This window comes from Ambystoma mexicanum, chromosome 4q, assembly GCF_040938575.1.
Source record: "Ambystoma mexicanum isolate Mex_15411 chromosome 4q, UKY_AmexF1_1, whole genome shotgun sequence".
NCBI classification, from domain to species: Eukaryota; Metazoa; Chordata; class Amphibia; order Caudata; family Ambystomatidae; genus Ambystoma; species Ambystoma mexicanum.
Genome location: NC_090928.1, coordinates 1,060,382,117 through 1,060,402,423, shown reverse-complemented (window position 1 = coordinate 1,060,402,423; position 20,307 = coordinate 1,060,382,117). Strand labels below are relative to the sequence as shown.

The following is a 20,307-nucleotide window of genomic DNA, read 5'->3' as shown; positions in this document are numbered from 1 at the left end:
TGGGTTCGGGGGCTTGCACAGGGGCATCCAACTGTGTCAGGGTCCCATACTTTTCACGCTTGAAACATTCTGTCTGGAGAGGCATGCGGTCTAAGATTTGGGCAGTTAACTACAGTGGAGTTCTGTTCTTTGAGGCAATGGATTGGTTATCAGGGACAGTGGTATTTCCTTAGGGTATCTTTCAGGAAGCCCGTTTCCCATGGGGAAGATGGCTGTTCTGTGAAGCAGCATTGATTGGTTAAGGCTGAGCGTGAGGTTGTTTGGAATTCTTTTCAGGATTCTAAACTGCCTTTCATTCTAGCAATCAGAGCAGGTCACAACTTTTGCAGCTCCAGCAACCAAAGATATTTAATCTTGTAAAAAACGAGTATCATACATATTAAAGGAGTTATTCATAGACTAAAATCCAGAGTAGTATTGTGAGTCTAAAGTGCCTTCGCTTGAAAGAAGAAAAGTCAAATCAGCAACTACAGAAGAAGGCAGCTAAGTGAACTTTTAATTTTCAGACTTTCAGTTTAACAGAGAAAAACTCAGTTTAGTATTTAAACAATGTTTTCTAAAAAAGGAATTGCAAGTGAAATCTTCAATGTTTAAGCAATTTGATGGACATAGTTGTAACGTTATCTGGCAAAGAGTTAATTTGTTTGTTGCAGCATATTAGCCACGCGTTACTAAATTAACCCAAGCGAGCGGGTAAACAGGGTCGCATCTATTCCTTAGACTACCAAACTAATCTAAAGTAATTTACAGTAATAGGATTCTAACATTAAACAACTTGCGTAGCGTTTCATACCGTCAAAAGCGCAAGGAGTGTTCCGACTGGCAATGCATTAAAGGAAAGGACCTAACGTGCTGAAGAGTGCGCATGCACGTCACACCATTATCGGACGGAATACTGCCAGCGTTTCATCCGTCAATTTTAACAAATATTACGCGGCTAACTGAACGCGGCAGCAACGGAGTCATTTCGACTACGCAGCAGCTGTTTAAAGAAACTTTAGTTTAAGTGTAAACAAACGCATTTAGTGTTGCGCTGAGGCATGCTCTTGTTATTAATGTAAGCAGTGATTTAGTTTTCGTTAAGGTGAGAGAGACGTTGCCTCTTTTGTAAACCTTTCAAGGAAGAGTGTTGTAAGTTTGAATATTTAAAGGATGAATCTGAAGCAGGAAGGCAGACAAAGCAACTGGCCATTCATTTAGAAACTTTTATCTAAGAAGCACTTCTGGATAGAAGGTTGGAAGTAACAAAGCAGTTTGATACCAAGCAGCAGTTAATGTTGAAGACCAAAGTAGAGAACAAGCATCACTTCAACATCTAAAAGGCCTAAGAGCTAATTAAGCAAAGGCAGCAGGTATGAAAGAGGTTGGGAGATTTGACACAGGAAAAGGGGAGAGAAGTTGCAGACAAGTTTGTAACGTGTTTGTGATTATCTTTTAGGTTATCTTCTGTACAATCCAGTCGTGAAGAAGTCCAGGGCTAGAAGAAACCTGTGTTTTTTATTTTCTCCACTTCCCCTTTCCTCTTGGGTTTTCCAGCGAAATAGTTATAACTCAGACTGTTGGGCCGGCAGGCTTAGGGGGTCTGGTGGGCTATCGTCACTCCTGCAGGAATTCTGAAGCTGGACCTGACAGATGGATCCCGTTCATCGTCACTGAAGACGCTGATCCTGCCTTTACTGGAGGAACCCACAACATCCATAGCGGCCTTGGCCTGCATGACATGCTGGGCCCAGCGCTTCATTTTATGGCCCTTTAAAGTCTTGGGCTTGAAGAGCTTGCAAGATTTGCATTGGACCTCATTATGGTCCCTTGGAAGACGAAGGTTGCATACCCGGTGCAAGTCTTTCCAATGAAACTTTCGATTGCAAGAAGGACAACATTTAAATGGTGCATTTTCCATTTTGTGTGGGGAGGGCAGCTTGGCGAATAAAGAGGGAAGAAGGGGAAATATGCATTCTCTTAGAGAACTAAGAAATGTCTCCCTACTGTGAGGGTCAAGACCCAGAGCGGCCTTCCGAGGTTGTCTGGAAAGGTTCACCGAGGCGATTTCTGCAGTCGATGTAGATAGTCCCCAAAGTAGTCGCCGAAGGTATTGTAGGGGAACGGCTAAGAACGGACAATAAGAGTAACTAGCTCTAATTATCATTAATAAAATGGCGATAGCCAGAAGGAACTCCGCTTTTAGCGTCCGACAATGGTGGTGGAAAAAAACAATCTGAGGGACTTCAACGTGTGAAGCACCATGGGTACAGTGGCCGTCACACTAGGGATAGTATTACAGGCACGCCCTGTCAACGTCCCTTTTCGAGTTTTGAAAAACAACAACTTTAAAACTCTGCAGCGTCCACAAGATTTCGGCCTATGCATAGCATGTGATCTAAGCAGATTCCACAAGCCTCAGAAATATGTATAGATGTACAGATTTAAAGTTGCATAAGAGAACCGTACAATCATTTCTGAGGGTAGTAATGATTAAGTTAATGAACTGCGCAAGTAGGAATGATCATATCCTTGTTCCAGTTAAGCGTGAACAATCCCATCTGCAATCAATTAAATATGGCGTGAAACAGTACCTGAACAGTCCCCATTTGCCAGATCGCCACCGTTTTTGTCCCAGCCATGTCCCTCATCTGCTTGTGGTTCAGATTCAAAAAAAGCATCGATCTGCTTCAACTGCATGATGCAATTGCTTAAGACCTATTGAGAATAATAATTTGAATGACATCAAAAAGTTGCCCAATCCCAAAGGGACAACAGTAGGAAAAAGAAAAAGTGATCAGTTTCACATGCATGTAATTTACAAAAAAGCACACAACCAACCTCAATTTCATTTTCTTTGTAGGCAAGGGCTTCTTCCATATCTTTCTGAGACTTGTGATATAACTTTATTTGCTCACTGAGCTCACTGTGCCTCTCACTCCATCCTTCTGCTTCCTTTAGCAGCTGGAAAACACAAACAAACACACAGACAGTATGTACAGGAATATATGTACAAAACGCAAACAACCACTCCAGCTGCATGTTAAGCAAATGATGTCAAAAAGAATTCCAAAGGGAAAAAACCGATCTGGGTCATTTTGTCACAGTGGCTGTTTCACTGCATGTTTTTCTAATGGGGACAAACCACTTATACCCCTGTTAGGACAGATGTTCTATACTCTGGCCTGGTGGACAGATGTATAGACGGTGTTAGGGAGAATTCTCAGAAATGTGCCAATTCCTCTCTACCTTCGAGACCCCCAACTCTTTTGCTGGACTCTAGGACTTTTTCATTTTTACCTGGAGAAAGTGAGACCCTTTTTCCCCCACTCTCTCATGTATTTTAATGTGATTTTAACAGTGTTTCTTTTGTTTTTTGGAGTCTGACAAACTCCATAGGCATCGTTTAAAATTGTGTCACACAGCACCTTCAGTGTAGTGGCACAGGGAAGTCTTTCAGATTTCCCAAAAGGTTTAAATACCTTACCAGTGTAAATTTCTAGACCCAGCACACACTATATTACAATAGGGTGCTGGAGGGGTTACATACTATCCCCTTCGTCTAGATTTTCATGTAACCTCTTTATGTTACCCTTTCCTCGATGAATGGCTGGGGGCAGTGGTTTCCTTTTTTATTTTTTTTAAAGAATTTTTATTGATTTTTAAGCAAGTCTGACATAATACATGTTAACCACACAAAGGTCAGTAGCGTGAGCATGAAAAACCTAAAGGAGTGGAAGAATTACCTAACTTGTTGCATATTGCCCCCCTCCGCTCCCTGCCTCCCCTCGCCCCACCCGCCCCCACCCTTCAAGAAAAAAAAAATAGACAAGGCAACCTAGATGAAGGAACAAACGGAAGTCCAAAAGGCAGACATTAAGAAGCATTGCTCGATTTGCCTCATAGAATTCCTCGCAAGAGAGCAGGCATGAAGGTAGCCCATGGCTTCACAGTTTACTTGGATTTGAATTCTCAATGAAAGACGTAATCAGATAGTCTTTGAGAATCCCAGTTTACCATATAGAATTCTTTCAAGGGAAGCCAGATCAAGTCAATGTTCGTATGATATTCAATGACAGCAGCCGTCAGGCTCTCCATTTCGTAAATTGCTTGTGCTTTGGTCAGCCATTCTCTTTTTGAAGGAAGGGCTATGGATTTCCATTTGATGGTCAAGCACACTGTGGCCGCTAACAGCAAGTCTGTGTCATGTGTGAGAGTGACACATATGAATCCTCCCCATCCGGTTCAACCCCAAACAGGATCAACACTGGTGTGAGGACTCTTACTACTGTGGTGTGTCTTTACCGCAGGCTGCGTTCGCAGCTGCAGTAAAGCACCCTTGGGTGCTATTTTCATCAAAATGGGCCCAGTCTTCTTTTTTTGCCATTTCTCTGTGGAAAGGTTCTTCTTGAGATTGACACTGTGCGCCAAATCAGGTTTGGTCCCTTTGTTCATTTGGTCTTTGGCGTGATTCACAAGTGAAGCCCGCCTCTGGCTCTAGGGTATCTGGTGGCGGCAGGAAGTGAGGGAGGTGCCCAAAAATCCCTGTGCTTAGTTTCCTAGGAGACAGGAATATACTCCTAGGTGATTAGTCGGCTGGCTGTCCGGCAAGGACAGCCTCCTTGCTGGGCGATTGACAGCCAGGCTGGAATGAATGGGAGAAACCTGCATAAAAGGTGAGGCTTTTTGGCTTGGAAGGCAGAGTCAACCACTGGACGAAAGAATCCGAAGAAGAACTTGCAGAGGACGCTGCTGTGCTGAAACTCCAAATTCGTATCGACAGAGAAGCCCTACAAGGACGACTTCTCCCTTTGAGTTGGTGGGACCAATCAACTCCAAAGTAAGCCACCTATACACCCTCTCGAAGCTGGTTGCACTTCCACTGCAGTTGATGCCGGAACTGAAGAGCCAGGGAGAGGGACACCAGTTTGTGTGCGTTGATTTTAAGCTTGCCAAGAGCTCCAGGAAGATCCTCCGGACTTCCAGGAAGCAGGACTAACCGAACCTGAGCCACCTCAACAGAGTGCTGGACCCCAGATACAAGGAAAATCCATCTCGACAGCCAGGAACCGCAGTGGTGCTATTTACGGTAGACGCAAGGAGCTGAAACACTGAATTGCCACTTATTTGAAGATTGCCAGTTACTGTCGGTGACCATCCCATTGCGGTGCCGGAGTCCCCAGAAGTCATCCCTCTTGACCCCACGACTGAGGCCCAGGAACACCAGGATCTGCAGAGCTGCACAGGAACAGAAGTCATCTGCTGTATTTTCTTCTAACTAAAGGTACTGTAAAGTCTAAGAGAACTTACCTCTTCTACTACTCACAAGCCTAACAGCTTGTGGCCCTACATTGATTCTTCTTTTTCACCAAAGAATTCTAAAACATTGTGCAAAGACTTTTCTTACTTACCTGCAAGAGGTGCGTCAGCTACATAGACTTTTGCCCACTGACTTTGGCCTAGCCTGTTCCACTGAAATACTCTTCTCTCCTCTGTCGTTGGGGAGGGATGAAAAGTATTTACCTGCTTAAGAATATTTGTGATCTCTTGTTTGTTCTAATAACCTTTTCTTTAACACATCTCAATGCTATTCTAAATGCTAAAAGTAATATATCAATGTCTACAGTGTCCAAACTATTGAAGTGACCTGAGGGTGTAGAAAGTGTCTGTGTGTCATGCCCAATGGGTGTTTGCTGATTTAGAACCTAAGTGTGTGTGTTAAGGATACCAATTGGGCGTCACACACCGGACAATGACACTGTCTTATCCTGTGATATGGCGCTCAATAGGAATGTTTTTTCTTTAATTTCAAATAATTCAAATTGAGCCGATACCCGACCCTTCTCACACCCCCTTTTACAAATACCCTGGGTCACAATGGACCATGAACCAGGCCGCTTGGTGAAAGTACTGTATTTATTTATTTAAAAAATTCACAAAAATCACACACATTTTAATATTGGGCAGCAATCACCAATGGGGTGATAATTACAATAAAAACTGCTGAACTAGACTTGGTTAACCTTCTACATGAACATATCCAAAGCACAATTGAATAGGAGCACTTTTTGAATTAGGATAGATAGCACTCCAATTAAGGTTTCCCCTGCAATGTTCCCTCAACCTACAAATAATCAAACTCTGAGTGCATAGAAAGAAGCAGCAGGTAGTCAGGGATAAGAGGCAGCAAACTGAATCAAAATTAAACCCTTTTGCAATGGCATAAAATGACACTCGGAAATTGACAAATAATTAATGTGTGGTTAAATCTTTGAGACAAATACGATTTCTCACAAAGACAGTAATGCATAAACACTAGCAGCAATCACAAGACAATGGATCAACAAAAGGCATACAATTCTAAAGCGAGTGGAAAGTTAGAACATGCTGCTGTTAGAAAATTGCATTTATTTCCAATTCCCGTTTAAAATGGCACAAACAAATTTTTATGAAAAACGGGTGAAATACTTGAATTCTCAATGCGGTTTTTGGGCTGGGAGACATGTATATCACAGGGATAATATAGAGGTGAAAGTAGGGCTATAGGTGAAGAATTGAGGCAGATTTGGAAGGTAGAAGGTTTGCTTTGGGTGAAATAATACCGTGAGAGAGGAAAGAAAATCAGCTGAGAAAAGAGCAGGTTTGACAAACTAGGTTATCAAGACTATATTGATAAAGAGGGACACAGTAAGATACAAGGTTGATTCGCAAAGTCAACCTCGTCACCCCAGTGCTCAACCTTATGCAGAAATTACTTTGATTACTCAAAATATGACTAAGGATTTATGATCTATGCAGGACAAAAAGGAAATAGGAAAGTGGCACTGATGCTTGGAAATTCAATGACAGGGTGCACAGAGAATTCTAACAGTTTTTAAGAAGTTACCAGGGTATGGATAGGATTGCTTAGCGAGTGGAATAAAAACAAAAGGGCCAGGATGGGGAGACTATGTTTCTCTCTGGGATGGGGATTATACTCACAGTCCACTTTTGAATCTGGGATTTTGGACAGTCAACAGGTTCTGGTCACAAAATATTCTGGTCACCAGATAGCGGACTCTACTGGCAAAAGATAGCTGGGCAAAGGTAATCGGATACTAAAGATCAGCGGGCATGCAGGTAGTGGCAAGAAGTCGGTCTGGTTTCAGGATGCTTCCGAAAAAAGTGTACCACAGCTTTTCCATTTGGTTATGGGATTTTAGTGGGTTTTTCTGGACCAATGGCCTTGCAGGGATAGAATCAGCAATGCTTTGGCCTGGCTGGGATAGGATCAGCAATGCTTTGGCCTTTCAGTGGAATCTGGAATCAGGCAAATGAATGTAGCAGATCAGGAATGCAGGCGCAGGAAATTCAGGACAGAGTCCCTAGTTCTGTCAACCACTCTTTATATAAAGCATGGTGACATCATAGAAGTATATGGTAGGGCAGGCTTAGCTAAGCACGCCTCTAAACCACTGGATTGGTCAGGAGTAATGGTTGACGCCATGCTTTCAGCTGGTTGGATTTCAAAGGCCTTATGTCAGATTTATGATGCGAGTTTTACAATGTTCAAAACCTCCCACAGTTAATTTTGCCACAACCCAGTTTTGCCATAAGTTGCACATTTGTACAGTAGTAGCATTTTAACAAATTACATGAACAGATTACATATTTTGTGCAGCTCATGATACTCTACAGTTTGTGAGACTCTGATTCGTCCATTTAACAGTTTTTGTTGTTTTTAGTGAGAAATCTTTGGCCGAAAATTCCATAACTTAATACACGGTTGTGGATCATTAGGCATGTAAGTATTAAAATTTACAAAGGATCATGGATACTTTCCTTATAATACCCAATTCTCTGCCATTTCTATTCTCCATGTGGCAGTGAAGTCTGACATCTTAAATTAAAGCCCATATTATCGCATTTAAACTGTTACTTTTCACATTTTTGAAAAGTCCTGTTGCAAAGATAAAAGTCTGCAAAGTTTCATAATAAAAAAGCTGTTTAAACCAAATGGTCAGCAGTGTCCTCCAAATATGGTCATGCCTTTCCAGGCCATCCCCCTAAGTCCAGGGTTTGTCATGGAGTTTTTCTTAGAAGCTTCTTGTAGAAGTCCCAGGAAGGTGTGATTTTCTTTTTCACATCCTCATGTCCCAGAATTTCTATTATAAGAGGCCCCTGCCCAGACCAAAGTCTGACCAAGACAAAGAAAGTTCACATACTCATCAGTCAAAGTTCTCCAACCTAGTAATTATCACTTTCGTGTCCTGGAAGTTTATGGCGTTTCCTTTTGGGGGAAGCCTTAGCTTAGCCAGCAGCAAAAAAACCTGTTCTGGAGCTTGCAAAATTCAGCCAATGCAATTTAATTCCTTTTATTTTATTTTGTCCTGGATCAAAACAAACCTGTTGGATAAAACATCCCCTGTATGTTTCCCAGCAACAAACCCCTTTACATTGCTAGGCACAGACACATTTTTGTTCATCATGATACTTTCAAAACAGGCATTTATTTCTGGTTTGCAAAAGCCCATTTTTCCATGTGTAAAGCCAGCTGCCATTTTCCTTGCAAATTCGGTTTGTCTCTTCCATCTGCACTTCCACATGGTTTTGTAGCCATAGTTAGCTTCTTGTACACAACAGTCTGTACAAGCAAAGGTCTCCTGAAATTGACATGTGCACAGAAAGCTAGAATTTCTTTTCAAGCAGTGTTTGACATTTTGTAACAAAAAATGAAGCATTTTTCCATGTAGATGAAGTAAAGATTTTATTGATTTTCTCAGATTTGGCTGGCACAGTCTGCCATTCAGGAATAAGGATATTTTCTGATGGAGCACCATGTGAATATGGCTGGGCATGACAGGGTCTTTTTGATAAAGGTAGTGTGATGAAGACCAGGGAAAAAGCATCAGAGCGGCGAAATATTCCCTTTTTCAATAGGAACTTTGGGCTTGCAGCAAAGCAGCACTGTTTTTTTCACTCCATTTCTTTAAGACAAACAAGAACACACCCCAGTAGCCTTTCTTGGGGTGCTTTCTGTTCCATCTTGCCCAATGGCGCTTGGCAAAACAGTGCAGCTCCCCTTTTCTCGCTGCAAAATGCAGTTTGGATGCAATGGTACTCGCAGGAACCAGTGCAGCCATTTTGCTGGTTCTGCTGAAGTGCAGCTTGGTGATATAGTGAAGTATTCTGTTGAGTGGGTCAATGCAGCCCACATGTGCATTTAGAAGGTATTTGTGTGTTGCTATTATATTGCCCCCTTCCAAAGAAGGCTTATTCAAATGACCGGTAAATAAATAATTGTTTTATCAAGAAGTGTTTGTTTGAATACTTGTCACTTTGAATCTTTGTGTAACCACTCTACCGCTCACACTTACCCCGTTTGAGATAAGCCTGGCTGCTCTACCACACTACCAGCCTGTGTAATTCAGACTTGTACCAAAGGTTGGTCCTATTGCCAGGAGGCTGAGGTTGTTGTAGTGCACCCAAAGGGTACTACCCCAAATCTCAACCTAACAAAAGGCCAACCTTGTATAGTGACAGGGACAACTGTGGGAGCTGTAGCCAAACCAGTTCAAGGTAGGTGGACTAGTGGTCTATGCCAAGTCAGATGAGGTGGTGAGCTTGTAAGGGGTCCACAATGAGCACACACAGTGAAAAGCAAGGGAACACAATTAGATAATCAGTTATACAAATATTTATTTATGACCATACAAAACTATGAAAAATTACTTCTAACAGGTAATATTAACACACAACACTAATAATAGATAGATATATACAATCACTTGCGAAGGGCAAAACACATATAACACCGCTGTAAAGGAAGGTGAATATTAGCAGAAAGCACTACAGCTCCACAGAGATACAGCCCTAACTTTAGAAGTCCATCCTTAAGTTGTATGGGGCCTTGTGCCCAAAAGTTCACCAAAGTTCCATGCAGTTTTGTATGGCTGGAAACATGAGTGTAGGGTGTCTGGGAATCTAATTAACAGTTCCAATTGGTAGAGGACAAGTTGTTCTAACTAACAAAAGTGTCCCCAACGTTTTAGAGTGCTTGCACGAGCAAGCAGTGGCAAAGCCAAACTATTATAAACGTTTCTAAAAGATACCACAAACTTTTAGAAGTAGAGATAGGGGTTCAGGTAACTATCGTTGCAACTCACCCCTCCCCCCCATAGTCCGATTCTTCTTAGGACTTTGCAGGACATTTGAAGAGAGCCTGAGGATGCATTTCGCACCGTCAGCTTCAGCCCTTGATGCCCAGGGACTGCAGGTTCAAGCACTTCTCCGGTCGGTGGCAAATGCTGGTGCAAGGTCTTTTAGGTTGGAGAATGCCATAAAACTCAATGTAGGGGCCCCTCTTAGCATTGGACTGGACACAGAAAAGCAGTTTTGGAGGACAACAACCAATGCACGATAACACAGGAGGATTCACTTTGGGCGGTCAGATTGTATGCAGTACCTTGTGGGAGACTGCACCAGCCTTGTTCTAACTTGGCAATAGGTAACCCAACCTTTGGTATAAGTTGGTACAACACAAGTTGGTAGAGTGACTGAGCAGCTAGGCTTCTCTCAAGAGGGGTCAATGTGAGCTGTAGGGTTATAACAGAGTTTCATAGTGACCAGTATAAAAATAACACTTACACTCAAGGTTTCTTGATTAAACAATTATTTTAAAACAGACTGTTAAATTAATAAATAAGCCTTCTTTAGAAGGGAGCAAATATGTATCACTTAAATATACTTCAAAACACACTCAGTTTCAATAAATCAGTAGATACCCTTTTGGGATGGCATACAGACACTTCCTACCACCTCAGGTGACTTTAATAACTAGGACACTGTGGGCATTGATATAATATCACTGGTACATTTAGAGCAATACTGAGTTTGGTGTCAAAAAGGAAAAGGTTAGGGAAGGAACAATGGTTAACAAGTTTCTCAAACAGGTAAGTACTTTTGAAGCCCCCCCACATCCCCAATGCAATGTAGATTAACCCTTTCCCAGATATCCAAGTAAAGCATGCATGACTTTTTGGGAGAACAGATCAAAACACAAAGTCAGAGGTTACAAGAGTCTTCAGGGAGCCAGGAGAGCCTATGTAAATGGAGCAAACTATAGGGGAGCTGAGGCACTTCTTGAAGGTAAGTAAAAAGTCTTGCACAATGTTATAGAGAGTTTTTGTTGACAAAGAAATAACTGTTGAGCCACAAGCTGGGAGGCTTGTGAAAGGCAAAGCTACAAAAAACTCTGCAAAAGGCAGCAAATGCAAGCACGCTATACCACAAGAGGTAAGTACCTTGAAACACTTGTATATAGGCGAGTTATAAATGCCATATCATATCTTAACATACTCGTTAGTTTACAGTTCCTTAGGTCTGAAGAAATTGGTTCCAGCTGGCTTCTGTTCCTGTTGTAGTATGGTAGATCCTGTTGTTTCTGGGCCTCAGTCGTGGGGACAAGAGGGAGGACGTCTGGGGACTCCTGCACTACGATTTGAAGATCGGCGACAGCAATGGGAAAAGTTCAGATCAGCAGCACTTTACGGTTTCAGCCTGTGGTGAATAGCGCCACCCCGGTTCTCTGATACCTTTGGGGCTTTCCTTGCTTCTGGGGTCCAGCACTCTGTTGAGGTGGCTCAGGCTTGGTTAGTCCTGCTTCAAGGGAGTCCAAAGAATCTTCCTAGAGCTTGGGTTTGACTTAAAAACGATGCACTCGATTCTGGTGTTCTTGTCCCCTGGCACTCAGTTCCTGTAGCAGCAATGGAAGTACAGCCAGCAAAGCGGCAGGTCTTCTCTAGTCAAGGCGAATTCGGAGTTTCAGCCGGGATTCATCGGGCAAACCAAAAGTCCAGGAGTTGCAGCAAGCGTCTCTTTCAAGTTCTTCTTCGGATTCCTTCATCCAGTGGTCGACTCTGCCTTCCTTGCAAAAGACCTTGCCCTTTAATACAAGTCTCTCCCATTCATTTGTAGCCTAGCTGTAACTCGCACAGCAGGGTGGCTGTCCTCCAAGGACAGGCAGCCGGCCAATCACCTTTGGGTGCATTCCTGTAACCAAGGAGACCAAGCACAGGGAGTTTCTGAAAACTCCATTGCTTCCTGCCCTGCCAAACATGCTTGGGCCAGAGGCTCTGCAGCCCTTTGTCGTCCAGCCTGCCTGCAAGAATCCAGTTCAAACTGGGAGGCTGGCTGTCCTGAAAGGACTGCCAAACCCCCTTCCCCCCCAACCGCCAAGCCACCCCCACCCCCAGCCCCCCAAGTCTGAATGTTGCTAATCTGTTCGACTGGCTGGGTTCCTGCATAAAAGTCCCATCCTGGCCGCTAGTCGGCCAGGGGACCTGAATCCGAAGAGGAAGATAAAGAAACGGAGGCTGAAACAATTTCTAGCTAACAGCCAGCCTGCTGTGTAACCAGAGCCTGTTACCCTGCCTTCCAAGCGACCTGGGGACTCAGAAAATAACAATCCCAACCCAGAGCCTGGTGAGATCCACTAGACTTAAGAAGACCTGAATTATGAGCCATCCACATCGTGCTGCGACCTTGCAGGACTGCAATATCTCAATACACTGGGTCCTCGAGCCAACGTGCGGTGGATGGTCTTCCGATATACGAATAGAGCTGAAACTTTGGTGGCATCCTGCTGGACCTCCAGAGATGTGAGACGAGTCCGAAAAGTCCCCTTACCAGAGTGCAGGACCTTGCAAGTGACGTGAATCAGACCTGAGATATTCAGTCTTCTTCTGGCTCCTGAAAAAGGCGTCAAAATCACAGATCTGCATCCAGTCAGGAAGAAACTCTTGCCTGGAGCCTTCCCCATTGGTCCCTATTGTAGAAGGTCTTCCAGTGTCCTGTCTTCAATCTTCATGATAAAGGAATTAATTGACCGGGTGTTTGACTGCAGATCCTGACGTCGTCTTGACGTCGTCTTGCTGCAACTCTTCTTCCGTGCTAAGGTACTGTGTTGGCTGGGGTATTTACTTAAAGCATTGGGGGTGTTTCTTGTGATTGGGAGTCCTCTCATCCAGTTCACCCAGGCCCACTGCTGGAATCCTCCAAGGGTGTCTTCACAGACATCCCTGGACCCACAACTAACTCTAAAGTGAAATACTTACTTGTTTGACCTTCTTCCTTCGGAACTCTGACTTTTGCTACTTTTGTGCCTATCCTGAATTGCCATTTGGACACTAGAGATCAAGTGACCCCCCTTCTACTACTGAGAACACTCATGCTCCAAGAATAAGGGAAATACTTTCTAAGGATTGGGCCTATTTGCCTAGAAAATAGAATAAGTGTTTAAAAGTGACTTATTTGCCAAATAAGTTGGTTAACTGTAACTCTGAGTGAAAGGTTACAAACTTTATTACTTTATAACTGTTTCGCCATTCTAACAGAAAGTAGATCTAAGGGTATATTACTCACCATGATCTGGTTGTGCCTCTTACCAAAAGTAATGCTGTTGATTACACTTCACTATTCCTGTTAGGATAAATGTATGAGTGTCCCCAACTGTGTCTTGCTTCCCCCGACTAGCTGTTAGCCTGTCCAGAATAAGTCTGCCTTAGGTTTTATCTACCTAGAATAACCTTAAAGAGTAACATTGGGTTTTGCTTTCCCTGGTCTGTTTTAGACAGACATAAAAAAAAGAGTCATAGGTTTATAACTGCCTTAAAGTGGCTGATCACTCCTGTAAAAAGTGTATAGGTTTTACTTAGATTGAGCATAACTGTGTTATCCTAAAATAAGAGGTATTGCTTCCCTTAGTTTGTGAACTGAAAAGCATCTGTAATTGAATATTACACCTCAAGGTCCGACTCCCCTCCAATAACTGTTATCCTGAATCAGAGTTATAGGTGTTTTACTGTTCCTAGAATAAGTGTTCCACTATGCAAAAAAAGTAGATTGTCCAGTTAGGTTACTATGTGATTTCTTGCGGAGCATCACGGTACAACTGCTAGGGTCTACTACCCTTATATAACAAAGTAATCTAAAAAGTAACTATTGGTTTGACTTCCCTAGAACTCCTGTTAGGTGTTTCAAATTAGGTCAAATGCTTTGGTCTGTGTACCTTCAAGCATAGTGTTGTGTTTTTCTATAATGTGTGTTAGGGAGAATGTTCATTTCTGTGTCAATTCTCTTTAATCTTCGAGCTCCGTTCCCCCTGCCGCCCAGCTCTTTTGCTGGATTCAGGACTTTTTAATTTGTACTCCTGAGTTGGACCTTTTTCTCACTCATGTGTTTTCCTGACTATGATTTTCTATGTTCCTTACCGTTTTATGGATTCTGGTAAACTCCACAGGCATGTGTGTTTGCATTGTGACACGCAGCACCTTCCGTGCAGTGCCACTGATAAGTCCCTTGGACTTCTCTTAATGTTTAACTACATTTTCTTGGGTGAACTACTGTTCCCAAGAATAGCAATATGACCCCTGTCTTACTTAACTTCATTTTATTGGTCCAGCACACAGAACCCTATGTGAAGTGCTGGAGGATTACCTAGTAATTCCTTTAACCCATTCCTTGTTTACCATTTTGATACATTAAATCACTTAAAATGGCTGGTGGCAGTGGTTTCTTTTTTACTACCTAGTGACATGCATCTGCAGGCTGATACCTCAACTGCAGTGCTGCACACAAGGGTGACCATTTTCCCAAAATAGCCACAGTCTTCCTTTTTTGCTATTTCTTGTTTGTTAGTTTCTTCTAGGCTTTTACTGTGTTGTTTGCATCAGGTTTGAGTCCTTTGTGTAGTTTGACTTTGGCGGGCTTCAGCCCTGAAGCCCACCCAGGTTCCAGTGTGTCTGGAAAGGTAGGAAGTGAGGTAGGGTCCCAAAACTTCCCTGTCCTGGAGTGCGACCAGTTCCAATTGGCCGGCTGGCTGTCCTGGAGGACAACCACCCTGCTGTGTAATTGACAGCCTAGGTCTGCAAATGAATGGGAACTTACATAATAATCAAGGTTTTTGGGACCACTGGAGGATAGAATCCGAAGCAGAAGATGAGAAGACACCAGCAGCACCCTTCTCGACCGCAAAGTGCCCGGTGAAGCCCCGTTTTCAAAGCAGCAGGGAAGACCTGTAAGGGACGACTTCCTCCCTTAGGCTGGTGGGACCAACTATCCTCGAGATTTTGGTGCAACCCACGACTTGCTGCGACTTTCCTAGGCTGCAGAAGCCCAATACCCGGGGTACCTTGACCACTTGTGAATGCATTGTCTTCCGAAGTCCGAATCCGGCCAGATCTTCGTGGGCATCCAGAGGACCCTACAGAAGCATGAAATCTGTGTCCAGAGTCCCCTCACCAGAGTCCAGGACCGAGGGATCAAGGAAATCCTAACCAGAGCTTTTCGTTCTTCATTGGCGCTGAGAAAAATGTGCCAAAAGCACAAAGTGCTGCTGAATCGATGGAAATCCATTGATGCCGAGTGCCTCTCTCGAGTGACGTCCTCCCTTTCGTAACCACGACCAAGGACCAGGAACAAGGGTCTACTGCATTGCATCATGAAGGCAACCAGATGGAACAATTTCTTCATTTTCAAGGTATTCTGGGGCTTGGGGCATTTTATCATTTTGCCATCTGGGGCGCTTCCTACCTTTGGGAGTGCGATTTAACCCAAAACCAAGTTGACCTCAAATTACCTGCATTGGCCTTACAGCTTGTGCTTTCTAAATGTGACTCCTCTTGAGTTGCTGTCATTTCTCTTTTGAACACTGACTATTTAAGAACATGTTTCTAAGAAGATGATCATCAGAACTTTGGCTTTGCCCATTGACTTTGGCTGTCCTGGCTCCCTAAATGCCGCCTTCTGAACCTATTGGCTTTGTCAGTGCTTGTTGCATTGCAGGTCGTAAATGTTGAAAACTAATGCTGGGATAATTGACTGCCTGCATCCCTTTGGGAGAATCCAACTGTTTATAACCCATCCGTCTGTTCACATCAAACCAGAACTTTTCCTTCCGGAAAAACTCAATATTGCAAAGGTGACACTATATAAATATTATACTGATCTCAAATTACGTCATCTCCGAGTGCAGGAACATGTGTAACATATGAATGAATTACCCGCCTGCTTTATCGTCACCTTTTGAATTGAATCCTAACTTGGGATTAATGTTATAGCGTATTAATACTTTTTAAAAATGCCTTAAATATCTGTGTATAAATAAATAATGTATTATAACTAAGTGTGTAAGTGTTTAATGGAAAACTTGTATTTACTGGTTTCATTGCACAGCTCTATAGTTCACATTACCCCTCTGAAGATAAGACTGGCTGCTCAGCCACACTACCAACTTGTGTAGTACAGGCCTATATTAAAAGGTGGGTTACTTAATACCAGGAGATCAGTCTTGTGTAGTGCCACGCCAGTTGGACTGCACTAATTCTTACCTAACAATGTGTGTATACAATACATAGTGTTTCAGTGTTTGTTTGGATCATTTGTATTACAATTTAATTGTACTGATTTTACAGCCCTCTCTCCCACCTAAGATAAGCCTGGCTGCTCTGTCTACGCTGCTCTGAACTCAGGTGGTACAGACTTATACTAAGAGTGGAGTCTTGTACTGCCTCAGTTGAATGGTTTTACTATGCCCTTAGTTGGACTTCAGAAAAACTGTCCTAACAAGCAGCAAGTCTTAGATTTAGGAAGTGCGAGTGGCGAAGGGCTCCACTAAGCTCACACACACACACAGAGCACTCTTAATAAAAGTGAGGTAGAATGTATAAAAAATAGTTATTTATTTAGGCCTTAGACACACTCTTAGCAATGAAAATCTACAGTTAAGTAACATACTTAAACCACCCCTTCTATTATAAACACATTCACTTTGGTGTGCTCTGTTAAGAGCTCAAAGTCTTTACCTTTAGACTATGGTTTGAACAGTATCAGAAAACTGTAGGAAAGCAAAGTAAGTGAATAAAAAGAACCCGGAAGTAACCATCAGTTGGAGAATGAATATGCTGTAAATAAAGGTGTAAGAAACACCATGCAAAGCCTTATGAATTAAGGCACAAAAAAAAGTATTTCCCCGAGGAAGAAAAGAGTCCCTTGAAGAAACAGGTCTCAATGCAGGCCATTTCAGAAGACTACACGTCTTTTTAGAGTATGAACAAGAGTTGGCAAAGCAAACAGGCAGTTTTTAAGGGTCTCAGTGATCAAAAACAATTGAAGAAAAGTTCTTAGCAGGCCCTTTCCCAATCCAACCGTTAAGATGCTGTTAGGTAGATTTTCCTTCTTGAGTGAAATTCTCCCCACTTTGTGAGTCCCCCAGCAATTCTGCTGGAATATTGGATTTTTGGACTGATTCTCCCGAGTGGAAACCTTTTTTCACACTCACTCATTCTTTTCTCGTAACATTGGGAACCTTTTTTACCAAATGTCTGTACTTTTTAATGGAGTTGTGTTTTCCTCCATATTTTCTGGCATCTAAATTTTATTATTTCAGTGCAGTGCTGCTGGGAGCTCTTTGAGCTTCCCTTTTTATTTTACCTGTGTTAACACATTACCATGGCAGGAGTAAACACTTTTGTCCCTCCTGAATTATATTTTGTGGGATCAGCACACCCCACCTTATGTGGAGTGCTGAGGGGAAACATTGTCTCCCTTTTCCTACTGTTCCAGTAACTTTTAGTTACTGTTACAAGTTCATCTGACATGCTGGTGGCAGTGTACCCATTTTGCACAAACCTCTATGGACTTTTGTCGCAGGCTGCACAAGGGTCACCATTTGCCCAAAATAGTGGCTGTACTTTTCTAAGCCCTGTTCTTGATGACTTGTTCTTTCTTGAGCCTTCGTCTACCTGCCTGGGTGTGGGAGGTATTGATGGGTCTTTCTGTCTTTGGTGGGCTTCCCTTGGAATGGCTGATGAAGACTTGGCGAGACTGAGATCGGCCAAGGGGGATGGGCAGCAACCAATCATGGGGACGGATGAGTGGAGAATGGGAGACATTCCGTTTATGATTGGCAGTACGACGATTAAGGATGTGCTTATTGAGAAGGAGGGTAAGAAGATGGAACAGGCAGGGAGTTTTTCGGGCGACGAGGCAGGAGAAGGAGCAGAGGAGGATGAGTGGCCTGAGGTGGGCGAAGGCGGGGGAGGAGAAAGAGGCCCCACCTGAGAGAACGCCACGGGTGGAGAGCTTGTGGGGCAATAGGTTGAGGAGCCGCTTCGGACATACAGCAGTTAGGAAGGAAAGCAGGAGGGAAAAAAAAAAAGACGAAGACGGTTAGGGCGTAGTTTCCGCTGTTGCACAAAGGACCAGGGAGGGCACAGTATTCACCATGGCCAGACATGGATGGGAATCATTTAATAAAACATTACTGTCCCTCAAAGCTGGGGCTGGAAAGTCGATTTACGCATTTGAAAAGCAGACAGCAGGTGTTCCGCTGTGGGTGATGTGAAGTGTGCGTTTGTTGCAATCTTGGCAAATCAGGCAGATGCCCTTTGGGCTAAACCAGGTTACCCTGGGCTAAGATTAGGGAATGATTTTCATGACAATGCCAATTTTAAGGATATCAGGACCCAGGTGTATATCCTGATATACCTGATCTTCAGCCAATAATGCAACCTACAATGCAGGATGATGAGGATGCAGCTCAGTACATTTTTCAAAATCAAGATATGTGGAGGGCAGAAACGTGTGAACCCTGGTATCGGTCTATTATATTTTTCTGTTTCGTGGCCAAGAAAGGACCCCCCAAATAGATGTAAAAGCACTGGATAAAAAAGTGGGGATTGAAGTGAAGAGTTGGGCAGAGATGACATGCATTACTTAACGTAAAAAAAAAATCCGATTGTTGTATCTGCTTAGATTCCCATGCTGTGCATATGCTCCGACATCCAGTGGTAACCGCGGAGTATTGCATCTCGTCTTTCGAGAATCAAAAGGGGACGTCAACATGGGCGTGCCTGTAATGCTATTCCTACGTGACGTGTAGTGTACCCAAGAGCCCTCACGCGTTGAGGTCCCCCCCAATTGTATTTTTTCTGCCAAGAGGGAGCCTTGTGACTATCGTGAGTGAGTACAGAAAAGCGAGAGAAAGTGGTAAGGCGTCTATGTTTCTTCCATCCGAGCGGGGAGGAAGGGTGGGCACATGTGAATCTAAGCAGATACAACCATCAGAAATGCTTTTACGGTAAGTAATGCATGTCTTCTGATGTTTTTTAATCTGCTTAGAATCACATGCTGTGCATAGACTAGCGAGCAGTACCCGGAGTTGGAGGTGGGTTGTGAGAAGGAACAGTAGTGAAAAGATGTCTTAGTACTGCCTGTCCCACCTGAGAATCAGACCTAGAATGAGTGTCTAGGCAATATGGTTTTGTAAAGGTGTGCACAGAACTCCAGGTTGCCACTTTGCAAATGGACTCAAGGGGAACATTTGCAATTAATGCTATGGACGCCGCAGTGCCTCGAGTGGCATGTGCTCTCAGCTTGAAGGGCTGTTCTCTCTTAGCAAGAGTGTAATGCATTTGACAATCCACCTAGAGATAGTGGATTTGGAGACTTCGTCTCTGCTTTCTGCCGCCACCAATACGAAAAACGAATTGATCTTGCTAAGTGGTTGAGTTCTTTCCATGTAGAACATGACAGCTCTGCGTACATCCAATGTGTGCAGGGTTCTTTCTCCCAGGCTTGAAGTATTTTGAAAGAACGTTGGCAGTTCTACTGACTGCTTCACATGGTACTATGAAATGAATTTAGTCACAAATCTAGGGTGAGTGCGCAGAACCAACTTGTCTTTGTGAACTGTTACAAAGGGATCAGGATCAAGAGCGCTTGTAGTTCACTTACCCTCCTAATGAAGATAATAGCTATTAAAAAAGCAGTCTTAAGTGTGAAGTCTTTAAGACTTGCCTTGTGCATGGGCTCGAATGGAGCCCCCATAAGCCTAGTCAACACCACGTTTAGGTCCCATCCGGGAGCTGGGTTAGAAATGAGAGGGTGAATTATTTTCACTCCCTCCATGAAAGCTTTAATAACTAGTATCTTCCACCATGACACTTTCTGTTGTGATGTAGTGTAGGCTGAAAGTGCATCTAGGTGCACCTTTATGGAGTTAAAGACCAGGCCTGAGTCAAGTAAATGAGTTAGGTATAACACAATGTGTGTGGGAGAGCAGTTAATCGGGTTAATGCTCTTTGAGTTGTACCAGATGACAAACCGTTTCCATCTACTGGAATAGCAGTATCTGGTGTTTGGCTTTCTTGCTTTCCTGAGAATGTCCATACATCTCTGAGGGAGTTTCAGGTGTCCAAACACTATGACCTCAGGAGCTAGGCCGCTAAGTTCAATGTCTGCGGGCATGGGTGAAGCGTCTCCCCTCTGTCTTGCGACATGTTGTATGGG

The 20,307-nt window shown here is 43.3% G+C and overlaps 1 protein-coding gene across 4 annotated transcripts in view; it reads right to left on the bottom strand.

Annotated features, from left to right (window-relative positions):
* The window catches only part of MIA3 (MIA SH3 domain ER export factor 3), a 1,311,327-nt gene that overhangs the window by 708,475 nt on the left and 582,545 nt on the right, over positions 1-20,307 (bottom strand). For all 4 annotated transcript variants that reach the window (XM_069608611.1, XM_069608610.1, XM_069608608.1 and 1 more), the window contains exons 15-16: positions 2,821-2,943; positions 2,574-2,697 (exon numbers count right to left, since the gene is read on the bottom strand). In XM_069608611.1, coding sequence (XP_069464712.1) covers positions 2,574-2,697; positions 2,821-2,943 — 247 coding nt within the window. The remainder of the gene's footprint in view (positions 1-2,573; positions 2,698-2,820; positions 2,944-20,307) is intronic.